A 12,787-nucleotide genomic window follows, 5' to 3' on the forward strand; every position below is an offset into this window, starting at 1 on the left:
TTGTACAGTTCTCTACCTCTCTCCCTCTACCAGCATCACTTGCATTCCTATTGCTCTCCATGTAGGCCAAGTTTGTTGCCACCTCAGAATCTTCACACTTGCTCCCTCTGAACAGTACATTTTTCCTCTAGATTTTTGCATGGCTTGCTCCTCACTTCCTTAAGGTCTCTACTCAAATAGCCACCTCTGAATAAACTACACTGACTACCCCTTCAGAAATATTTGGTCAGTTGTTCTATATCCCTCCCTACCCTGCCATCATTATATCCCCTTACGCTGCTTTAGTTTTCTTCATAGCATTTATCTTACCTAACATTACATTTCATACTTCCTTATGAACTTTCTCCTACAGCCCCCACTAGAATGTAAGTTTCAAGAGAATAAGGACTTTATTTGCCTATTCATCAGTACATCCCCAACATCTGTTGACTTACCGTTGTTAGAACACGCATAATTGTGTCTATATGCCACCGTTTGGAAGGTGCATACCTGAAAAAACAACATCACAGAGTAAAAAAATTGGTATCGGTAAACCAAACTTTGCTCAGTGACTCTGAAAATCCTTTCCTATAGGCTTTTTTCAGTTGCCTGATTATATGAGATTATATTTGGGACATTTTACCTTCAAACCTAGGATTGGTCCCCATTTCAAAGGGTATGAAATGATATATAGTCAAATTTAGCTGTTTCACATAATATTTCAATAGGCGATACCAAGCTGAGAAATGGGTCTCTGTCTCCAATTTTGCAGGAAACAAATCATAAACTCAGGCAGGAGAGGACCAGAAATGAAGAAAGAAGAAAACAGACTGTTTCTAGCTAGGCCCACACAATACCTAGATTAGGAACTCATTTTTTAAATTCAGGGTGAAAGAGAAAGAATATGCCAACCACTAACATCTGCAGGTACTTCCTCCTTAAAAGCAGAGAACAACTGAGTCTGTAACATTCTTATTCCTTTTATAAAAAGAGGTTAAAAACAGATTCAGGAGGATTTTTAATAAAAGATTCTTTTCTTGATCCTTTAGCACATTTTAAAAATGCTAGTTCTGATAGCCTTTTAAGGGCTAAATTATAATTGAAATAAATGTTGGGCTTGAAATAGTATTACTTGTTTTAAACATGTTTACAGCATTTTCCCCATGTTTTTAAGATGTCTTCAAAAATCACGTTCCCCCACCCCCAGAAAAAAAACTTCCCAGCATCTTTCACCAAAAAGGATAAAAATTAAATCTTACTTTTCTGCAGCAAGAAAGATTCCAGATGCACAGTCTGCTTTAAATTCTGGCTCACATGAGTCCAAAAAATAAAGTAATTCCTTCATCATGCCTCGGATATTATTCCCATTTACCAGGGCAAAACTCAATTCCATTGCACGCCTTGCAGGGAAACAAAACAAATGACTATGATATTTATACAGAGAATGAAACAAAGACCCAGGCACACTCTCACTGTGGCAGATGGGTCCATGTCTTTGCACAGGCTTGTGATCCCAACCTTTGCATGTAAGATAACCAAGAAGATTTGTTCTTAGGCAACCATAGTTTGAGTATTTTGAATCTTCAACTCTTTCCTGAAAAAATCCCTAAGAGATACACTAATAATGACCAAAAATACAGTTCGGGTTCAATCGTCCATTCTATGAAGCTGAAATTCTAGAATGCTTGAGAGGCTCAGAGAGAGGCAACAAAATTATTACCTAATTATAATATCTCTTTGCATTATTTCTATCAAAGAAACACAGGTTTTACCTTTTAGAGTAAGGTCCAGTAATGAGCTATATAGAAATAACACAACAGGAGTCACAAGTCCTGAGCTCTATTCTCAGGTCTGCTCCGTGGAAGGGATAAGATTTGGAGTAAGGTATTTGATCTCTTTGGGGTTGTATTTTAGCTAATCTGTTAACTGAGAATAGTAATTGCCAAGTCTCTCTCTCAGGCTTGTTCTGAGAACCAACTGAGAGGGAACTTAAAAAAACCTTTGAAAAGCACTATATAACATAGTTGGTGCTACTGAGCCTTGGTCTTGATCATCTTCACATTGCTGGCACTGTTCTTTGCAAATCAAAGGAACTCAATAAATGTTTAAGTGAACGGTTTCATAAATCATTTTATATCTAATTTTTTCTATATTTGAACATAATAACCAAAAGTTTTTTGGGGCCAACTATAGCTAGATTTTGTAATCATCCGCACTTCTTCTAAAAGGAAAACCAGCAGTTACTTCATCAAGGACTTAGGCCTTTTTAAAGTGCTATCTGCTGCCTAACAGTCATTCCTAGATACACTGTTCTAAGAAACAGAGCTGCTTCCAGTATCCCAGGGCATAAGTACTGTTAGAAAATGTGTGCTGTCAGCAATTTGAGTTTCAGCATTGTGGTAAGACACTAAGCCGATGGATCACTCCTGTTTTCATCCTCCAACACACAAAGCACAGTACCTCTGATAAGTGAACTCCTGCCCAGTTTATCTGTATATATTTATCAATGAACCAAGGACAACTCCAGTGTGCACGTAAGCATTTTTTACTAGCATCCTTAATTGACCTGCCAATCCCCTCTTTCTAAAAAAGGATCCACTCTGCAGAAAGAGTTCAACTCCTGTGAACATAATGGCTAACTGCATAAATGTCAATGGTTCCTTCTCTTGACTAATTGGGAGAAGGGACATAGACTTATCAATAATCTGTTTTCTTCACTTCATTTAACCAAAAAATACATTGGTAAAGATTCTCATGTGTTACCGTTTTATTGAGACATCCAAGTCTTTTAGACAGTCCACAATTGTGCTTCTGTGCCTCTGTACCGCATTATGATCTGTCTGTACAGTCTTCAACAAAGATGTCAGAGCTACGTATCTGGATAAAACAATATTGCAGAGAAACAGAATTAAAATGTAAAAAATTTAGAATAGTTTTCCTCTGTCTACATGATAAAGACGATGCCTAATAACCAGAAGAATCATACATTTAAAAATATTTAATAGGAAAAAACAGCAATTATGAGCATAAAAGTAACATTTTAAAGACAGTGATACCATAATCTATAAGTAGTGACAACCAGGAGACATACTAGATTTAGATTCGCATTCATGGTCAAGTACACTTAAACTTCTAAAAATGAGGATTCAATTTTTTTCAAACTCTTCCAAATAGTAAGACATAATAATCACATAGCAAAATAAGCCTTTCAAGCTGCCTATAGGAACAGCATGGTCGGGTCTCAACCCCTGGTCCTGTGGGTGTGAACACATTTGTAAATAGGATCTTTGAAGATATTATTAGTTAAGGTATGCCTAAACTGACTGAAGACAGACCTTAATCCACAGTGACCAAAGTCCTTATAAGCAACAGAAATTAGACGCAGGAAGAGAAGCCATGAGGAAAAGAAAGAAGCTAGAAGTCAATGGAACCCAGAAAAGACAGGAGAAGATGCCACCATGTGCATTGCTATGTGACAAAAAGCCAAAGAAGCCCAATGATGGCTGGCCAGCCAGATGATACATACCCCTGAAGGAAACAAGCCTTCTAGCTCTGAAACTGTGAACCAATAAGTTCCTGTTGTTAAGCCAACCAATTGTATGGTATTTGTTTTAGCAGCTGAGAAACTAAAACACTGTCTTAACCTCAAAATGCAAGAAGAAAATTATTTCAATTTTATGCTTTGTATTTTCACTGCTCTTATTTGATGCTGGTACCAAAAGTCTGGAGTTGAAAATCCAAGTATTATTTTAGGAAAGAAGATACTTCAGGATACCACAGTGAGTACATACACATTTTTTTCATGTTTAACATAAGAAAGAAAATTTTCTCCTGAGTAAAAGAGATGAAAAAGCATAGGAATGTAACAAAATAAAATACAATACTAAAGAATTCATCTACTTAAAAAACTAGCTGGAGTTCACAAAGACTTTTCAGATTCACTACCTAAAACTAGAGCCAATGGGCAAAATCCAACCCACTGCTGCCTATTTTCGCAAATAAAGTTTTATTTGGACATAACAACGGTGCTTTATTTACATGTTGTCTGTGGATACTTTAATACTACAGGGCAGAGTGAGTAGTTACCAAAGAGACTATAAAGCCATAAAGCCTAAAATATTTACCACCATCCAGACCTTTAGAAAAAAGTTTGCCAACTCCTGATTTACAGTATAAATAGAAGTAAAAATTAAGCCATGAGGCAAATCCTCAAATTTATTACAAAACAGTAGTTTTAAGACCAGACTGAAAACAGAAATCCTGGATTGAAGTTTTAGATATATACTCAATAGACATGTAATCTTCAATGAAGTCATTCTTAAAAACAGAGTTTATAATACCCAGGATATTGTTCAGTTACTTACCTAATATTCTTGTCATTGTTCAATAAGAAACGACCCAGGATATTTATGGCTAGAACCTAACAAGAAATAGCACAGGTTAAAAACCCAGAAAAAGTCAATATTTATATTGTTTTCTGACACTTAAGGATCACTTCCCAGCCTCTGACAGGTGCAAACTATTTAATGGTGGTAGTTGGTACTTTCAAAGACTGCTAGCACGATTAGATAGATAGATAGATAGATAGAGAGATAGATAGATAGAAAGAGAGATAGATTTTAAAAGACAAAGTCTTAAAACACTATTCTACTTCAATAGCACTTGTTAGAAAATTATGTTTTCAAGTTTTAAGAGTTTTGATAGTGGAAGAATAGTAGAACAGCCTCTTTAGAGGGAAATCTGACAATAACTAAAAATATTTAAAATGAAAATATATTCTCTGCTTCAACAATTCCACTTCTAAGAATTTATCTACAGACATACTTGTATACAGCACTACATATAATCACAAATGGGAAACATCCCAATGTCTATTAATAGCAAATCTTAAATACACTACATTGAAATCATAAAATGGAATATTATGCAGCTATTAAAAAAGAATGAGACTGGGGAGTGGGTGTAGCTTAGTGGCTGAGTGCCTGCTTTACATGTACAAGGTCTGGGTTCAATCCCGAATACCCCTTTAATAAATAAATAAATAGACTGGTGTCCATACGTGAATTTGGAACTATCTCCAAGATAATGTTAGGTGAAAAAAGCAAGGTACAGAACAATGCGTACACTATGTATACATTGTACCATTTTGTTTAAAAGGTGGGGATAGGAAAATTACTTACACTACTTTGACTAAATTACTTTAGTGGACACCATAAAGCTAAAGACAAAAAAGAACAGTGCATAAATATTATAGTTAGTAAATCTGTTTCTTATAAAAGTATGAGTTAGCAATTCTAATATTAATAAATGACTGAATGACTAAAATAAATGGGAGAGAAGGATTCTAATTATTTATGTGGAAGGAATGAGGGAAATAGAAAATTATTATTAAAATACCCAATAATTGTTGTATGCAAGATCCATAATAAATGCTAAAATTAGTGGAAAAGTTTGAGGAGAACAAGATAGTTGCATAGTTTCAAAGGGTCTCCTCCAAAATATTTTTAATTATAAAGGGACAAATAGGACCTTAACAGTAGAGAGAAGCAGCAGGCACCACCCTAACCAAATAAGTAAGGTTAACATCACCAATAATAAGATACATTGACATCATGTACCCCTGATGTGATCCACAAAGAAGGTCACATCACTTCTGTGGTATTCTTCCTTAAAAAGGCATAACCTCAGTCTAATTAGGGGAAAACATCAGACAGATCCACAGTGAGGCACAGTCTACAAAGTAACTGATCAGTACTCCTCAGAAGTATCAAAGTCAAGGAAAAAGTATGAAAGACACAGAAAGTCTGACAAACCATCACAGATTGGAGGAAACTAAGGAGATATGATAATTACATGCAAATGTAGGATCATGGCTTGGCTACTGGAACAGAAAAAGGACATTAGTAGAAAAACTTGTGAAATATGAATAAAGTCTGTAATTTACTTAACAGTATGGCATCAACATTAATTTCTTAGTTTTGATAACCACACTCTAGTAATGCAAGAGTTTATTTAGCATTAGGGGAAGCTGGGTACAGGCTCTATGGAAATTCTCTGGGCTACTTTTGCAACTTTTCTTTAAGTATAAAATTTTTTCAAATAAAAAATTCTTTTTAAAAAGTAGAGAAGAGAAAAATAAATACACATGTACAGACACACTGAATATGTTTAAACATCTGGAGAAATGGTAACAGTATCTCCCTCTGGAAGAAGAGCACAGAGTCTAAACATGAAAGCTTCAAGACAGACATTTTCTTCCCTATGTACCTTTTGTACTATTTGGGTTTCTTACTCTATGTGCTTATTTCTTAAAGAAAAGCAAATATTTAATAAAAATAAATTAATTCAAATATGATTTAGTATTTGAAACAATGAGTACAACTCAAATTCTGGCTCTAGAAAAAAGTTTATTCTGAAATGTTTCCTTCACTCTACAATATTTATATATCTAACTACACCTAAGATCTTCCAACTTTATCATAACCTATAATAAGCCTTTAATGAACAAGAATGATACTTCAGATACCAAAAACACAACACTATACATTTTGCATCATCCTTCCTAAAGTCAATCAGTTAGGGGGAAAAAAGATTTTAAAAGACTTACTCGCAGGCCACTCTCTGACTTAATATCCATGATAGTCAAAACCGTTTCATAAAGAATAGCGTTTCCTACATTTTTACTAGTCTCTGTATTAGTGGCAACCTGAAAAAAACAGATAGCAGTACATAAGTAATAAAACAATGCTTCCAAAAATTTTGGAGGTTTTTAAAAAGAGACATTTTGTGAATGAAGCCACCAATGAGGAAACTCAAATAAAATCTGCTCTTTATGACTGCAATGATCTACTCCCTTCTATATTAAAATACTTAATAAGATGCAAGTATGCTCCACTCACCTGTGCTAATATATCATTCATAGCTTCACTTGAGTCATCATCATTTCGTCCTAAAATTCTTAATAACCGCAAAATTCGTACCTAATGTGCAAAATATGAGATGTGTCAACAAATTATGCTTGGCCCAAAGGAACCTCTCTTGGTATGAAATTCAAATAATTTAAATGAAGCCTAAGAGTCCATTAAGAAATGGTAAAAAATCTAAAGGAAGAATGTTAATCATCTTTAGAGAAGCTATATATGCTTTTATAACGATGTAGCTAGGCAATACACTAAAGGATACTATCACCTACAGAGCCATATTGATCAAGTCTGTCTAAACACTAAATAATTTTGATTACAACTATAATTTTACTCTATTAACCTAATAAAATATAGAATTCTGTCACTACTCATTAATTCAATTAGTTTAATCAATTAACTACCAAATTTCTACCCAGTGCAAACTTAAGAGAAAGGACACAGCCCATTCAAAAGGTTTAAATTCGTGTAACATTTATCCAAAACTTTCTTTCCAACTTACCTGCAAAAAGGGATCACTGATACCAGAAACATCATGTTCTGGTGAGTATCCGGACATGATGAGATTCTTTAGAATACGAACTAATTGGGGCACAAGCTGCAGAAAAGAAAGGTGCATCAAAAAAACAGTGAATATCAAAGAATAGCTCATGAATAGGCAGAATCTTTGGTTTAAAAAAAAGGGTGCAAGAGTCTGAGTCCAAGAAAATTCTTTGATATAACATACGAGCATATAGCAGTTGTTTGATAAATATAACTTGGGTGTACTTAGGCCAAAGAACTCAAGAAGAAAAAAGCATTTAATACAGACAAAATGAGCTAGACTTTTTTACTCTAGATTTATATTTGAAAAGATATTACAAATTAACAAACAGTTGGTCAGAAAGCCTATGGGAACAAAGTAAAACAGTCTGCTATGAAGTATATTGCATTTCTACTTCTGTAGAATTTGATACATCTAGGTGGCACAAACGTGCAGTTTTATTCATTCAAACATGGATAATCACAAAGTCATTTCTAAAATAAAACTGGTGATCTTATTAAAATTATGGCTTTAAAACATATCACCTCAAACAGAAAAAAAAATTTCTCTCCTCTTAACATCTGTCCAGTTATGCCCTTTTTCAACAAACAGGGAATACAAAAGCCTACAACATGAACCAAGTGAAAAAGACACCTAAAAAATTATATCTTTCATCTTAAGATTTCAAGGCCCTGAAGGACTTAATTATACACACTGATTTGCCACCTGTTTTCTTGTCCTAACTTACAAGGGAAACTATACATTCCTTTTGGATCAGGAATTCCCTTCTTGTCCTTCCATTACTTTGCCCACTAAAGTCATAGCATATTGTAGGCAATGTTACTGTCAAATTTAACCAACAGATGTTTTAAATATTAGCATTTACTTCATTTCCACTGGTCAATCACTTGATGTTAAAATCCTACTACAAAAGAACTTTATCATTCTCAACTGAAAACTCAATTTAGATGTATATATAACTCCAAAAACCTAAAATTAAATATAGAAGTATCCAAAGTAAACTGAATCACATCTCTTTTAGAGATGGTGTAAAAAGACCCAATTCTGCTGCAACTGAATCATTTTTTTAATCACTGTATTAAGAATCTGTCTCCCTGCCACACTCCAACTCTAAAATGAACAGTTAAGCTACGTCCAAGCATGCACTCAACATATATTCACAACATAAAGCCATTTCTAAATACAAGAGAACATAATCTGCATATATTTCAATAAATCTGGACATACTTCAGAAATAAGAGATTCATAAATCATCTAAAGAATCTAATTTGGACAACTTTTTAAGGTTAAAACAAATCTAAGCCATGGAGATCTCCTCATTAAATCTATCAACTCTGTAGATTTATATGAGAAAAAGATGATTTCTCAAACTGCTTTAAAATGTGGTAATAAAACATGGACCATGCAGCTACCAAGCCCTGCACAAAAACCAGCTACCTTTCCTTGCAAACTTAATGACCTACGTTTTCAGACTACAGATATCCCTAATTATTTTTTAAAAGCTGGTTTATTTTTTAGAGAAGTCTTTTTTCCTTGGGCTGCTAAAATGCAGAAATTATATTTATGGCCAAAAGGTGGGCACATCACATAAGATCACACTGGGACAGAAAGGACAAATGTCTACGTATTCAGCATACAAATTCTTGGAACTCAGCTTTAACTTTCAGACAAAAATGCAAGGTACTAAACTTGATGACAGGACAAACAAATAAGATGACAAAGGGAAAGACTGCAGCCATGAAAGTCAGTTGGTGCCCACCCACTCTACCTCAAAATCCTTTTTGAGTTCCAAAATTTCTGGGCAAGATTAAGTACAGGTAAGGGAAACATAAAAGCTCTCAATCTGAACTGAAAGCTCAGAAGTACATATGAAGCTTTTTAAAGTATGAGATTACCCATAAGGTTCTAAAATGTCTACTTCAAAAAGAAGCAGTGTTTTATGTGAAGGCTCCAGATTGACCTGGAATTGCCATCACCAAAGCTACTAGGAAACTGCTCAAAGCTTCTTAAGTGAAGATAAGGGAAAGGCAGAGAAGGAGGCTTGCAATTCAGGAAAGGCTGCAACTGAAATTCAAGGCTGACTTTGGAGTCAGGAGTTTATGTGACAAGACAAAAACTGGACTACGTAGTTAGCCAAAACTGCTAGAAGAATTAACTCATAATATTAAGCACAGCTTCAGCATTAGTATATTTTTAAAAGCCACATTTGTGGATGAATACACAAAAAGTAGTAAGGACCTAATGCCAGCATGCACCATCTAGAAGAGGGTTAATGCTTACCTTTTCATTCTAACATACAGCAGGATTCCAAACAGACAACAGGAACAAAACATACAAAGCAAGCATTAGGGACAGATACAGGTCTCATACTATTTTACAATAATTTAATCAAGACATGAACATCTAAGGGGGAAAGAAAAGCCAAAAAACTAAAGGCTCCTTAGATCTAAAGTACAAAGTAAGCCCCACTTAGGGAGTGATCTGCACCCTATAAAAGGGATTAAATGCATATAATGACCCAAAGAACAGTCTTTCTTTGAATTTTCCTCACTACTGGTTACTAAAATTAAATGGAGAAAACAAAAATGTCCATTTTAGAATGCTAGTAAAAAACAGAGAGAGGGTAGTTATGAAAGGTAGGAACTTCCATCACAAGAGTCAGTGGACTAAAAGGAAGAGCAGGGGACCACTCTGAGTAAGGTAAAATAAAGATCAAATTTCAGTTTGCAAATTTCACTTTAATTTTAAAAAAAGAAAGTTCCTGCCTAAAAAAAAATTTTTTAAATAAACCACAATTCCTATTTGTAATTTGACCTCAGGTTATACTTCCTAACTTCAGTGTGAAAACAGGTGATAGAGCATATGAGACACTGTTGTGCTTTTATGAAAGGGAAACTATACTATTGCCAGTTCTTATATGCTGAAACTGGCTTCCAGCCAACCCATATAGCAGGGCTGTTTATATCTTTTAGTCAGCTCCACAGATAGCTATGAAAGGGAAACTATACTACTGCCAGTTCTTATATGCCAAAACTGGCTTCCAGCCCACCCATATAGCAGGGCTGGTTATATATTTTAGTCAGCTCCACAGACTGCTTTCAAAAGAAAATTTGTAAGTGAGAAAATCATTCTTCAACCAAGAAAGGCTTAGGTATACAAAATGGCACCTACTTTTCTAAAATGTGCAAGCATATCTGGGCTTCGCTCACACATTTCTGTAAGGAGGACGACAGATGTGTGAAGGACACCTGAAAGAAAAGATACAAAGAAAATTAAAAACAAGGCTATATTATTCAACTGATAGAACAGGGCTTTGATTTCCTGAAGATGGTTTCCAAAGGGACAGTTGCTACTTTTGCTTTTTATTCCCCAAATTATCTTAAGCATTGAGATGAATATATAAAAGATATTTAATAGATACCTGCTGGTTTAAAACTGATCAATTCATCTGAATCAGGATAGTCTTAACATTATGTGACCAAAATAATTACTAAAAAGTGACAACCAATACATGTCTCTCCATCCAAGAATAAGACATGCTCCCAGTTAAAATGAGCTAGCTATCATCTGCCCCATACTTAATGAATGATCCACTAACTGAGTACTAACAGATAAACTCAAGAAGCAAAAATCTTAAGATTTTTCATTTCTGGGCAAAACAACAGAACTTCAAAGATAACTACACATGACAAAGTGAATGTACTTGTTTCAGAGTCAGTGAGAAAAATCTGACCAATACTTTTCACTAAGTAATATATAAGCACCCTAAATAATTCATTTATTCAACAAATATATTTTTAGGCTTATGGGCAGCACAATACCTAATAAGAATAAAATACACTTAACCATTTTTTCTCTTAGCATTTAGGACATGAATTTTCTTTACTCAGAAATTGTTGCACTGATTTCAGAATAAGAATAAATGTTTGGGAAAAGAATAGCCATATTTCATTAAATTCCTCTTTAGTTTTATATAAATATATCTGAATACCCACTGTAAATACTTGTTACAAATAAACTAAAAGAGTTTTCACAAATCTTATATTCCTACCACAAGACAATGAAGAAATTTTTTTTCTTCTATTATAAAATAGCAAGGAAATCAAAAGGTTCTACACAAGAAAATCAAGGTTAGGGTCATTTGTACATTACACTGAATATCACAGTGATTTAACATAGTATTTTAATATAGTAAAAAGAAGATCAGAGATGAAAGACAAGGCTTACTATGAATGATTCCACATCTAATTATAAAACTAAGACATCAGAGTAGAAGAGATTTGGGCAACAAGACCTTCCTGATAAAACATCTAAGCACAGTAGAAAGGCAACTCCACTGTGCTGAGACATAAAAGCTAACACTGCCTACAGCCTTTTCTCTTTCCCCTCTTTCCCCTCTTTCCCCTCAGTACTTCATGGGGCCTCCAAATTACATTACCATGGTTCTTCTCATTCAATAAATTTTTTGTTGCTGGTAAAAACATCTCCATAAGTTCAGGAACCTTCCTGATGACATGAACAGCACATAGTGCTGCCTATAAAAAATAATAATAATAAAAGAACAAAAGGTTTATTTCAATTAAGCCAAGGCAACAAATCTTATTTTTTAAAAAGAGCACAACTTATCAACTAATTCTACTTGAAAAATTAAGATGAGAGAAGTTAGCTATCAGACTTATTATTTGTTAACTCATTAGGGCATTCCAGTTTATACTATTACAATAATGCTAACTTGTAGCTCACATGTTCCTTTGCTCACACATTGCTAAACAAGTGGACAAAACTTTGTAGACTAAACCATGGTTAATAGGAATTTATCAAACAAGTTAAAATGAACTTACATGGATTTTGGGAAAATAAAAAATAAAGAATTCCATCTGTGATAATCATTTCTGAGTAAGATGACCAAAAGATATAAACCATCAAGTTATTTGCAAATGGCCATCAACAGATGAATGAATAAACAAATATGGTATATATATATATATATATGCAATGGAATATTACTTAGCTTTAAAAAAGGAATGAAGTTCTGATACCATTACATGGATGAACCTTGTCATTACTGAATACTGAAGACAGTATATTGAGTAAAATAAGTTAGACACTAAGGGACAGATATTGTATGATTCCACCTATCTGAAATATGCAAATATGCAGAGGCAAAAACCAGAACAGTAGTTACCAATGATGAAGGGGAGGGAGGGGGAATGAAAAGTTAATACATAATGGGTGTGGGGATCATGTTTGATGGGAAAGTTCTGGTAATGGATGGAGGGGAAGGCAGCAAAATACTGTGAATGCGATTACTTCCACTGAATGGTATGCTTGCAAGTGGTTGAGA

The 12,787-nt window shown here is 34.3% G+C and overlaps 1 protein-coding gene and 1 non-coding gene across 3 annotated transcripts in view; both read right to left on the reverse strand.

Annotated features, from left to right (window-relative positions):
- Window positions 1-12,787, reverse strand: part of AP1G1 (adaptor related protein complex 1 subunit gamma 1) — a 130,348-nt gene that overhangs the window by 40,534 nt on the left and 77,027 nt on the right. For both annotated transcript variants that reach the window (XM_058279770.2, XM_071209097.1), the window contains 9 exons: window positions 11,882-11,978; window positions 10,615-10,691; window positions 7,402-7,497; window positions 6,879-6,959; window positions 6,587-6,685; window positions 4,344-4,399; window positions 2,743-2,856; window positions 1,239-1,379; window positions 435-489 (listed from right to left, as the gene is read on the reverse strand). In XM_058279770.2, the coding sequence (XP_058135753.1) occupies window positions 435-489; window positions 1,239-1,379; window positions 2,743-2,856; window positions 4,344-4,399; window positions 6,587-6,685; window positions 6,879-6,959; window positions 7,402-7,497; window positions 10,615-10,691; window positions 11,882-11,978 (816 nt within the window). The remainder of the gene's footprint in view (window positions 1-434; window positions 490-1,238; window positions 1,380-2,742; window positions 2,857-4,343; window positions 4,400-6,586; window positions 6,686-6,878; window positions 6,960-7,401; window positions 7,498-10,614; window positions 10,692-11,881; window positions 11,979-12,787) is intronic.
- LOC111763735 (small nucleolar RNA SNORD71) lies at window positions 2,344-2,428 on the reverse strand. Its single transcript, XR_002796541.1, has one exon. It is a non-coding gene; the product is annotated as a small nucleolar RNA SNORD71 (small nucleolar RNA).

Source organism: Dasypus novemcinctus, chromosome 18, assembly GCF_030445035.2.
Source record: "Dasypus novemcinctus isolate mDasNov1 chromosome 18, mDasNov1.1.hap2, whole genome shotgun sequence".
Lineage (NCBI taxonomy): Eukaryota > Metazoa > Chordata > Mammalia > Cingulata > Dasypodidae > Dasypus > Dasypus novemcinctus.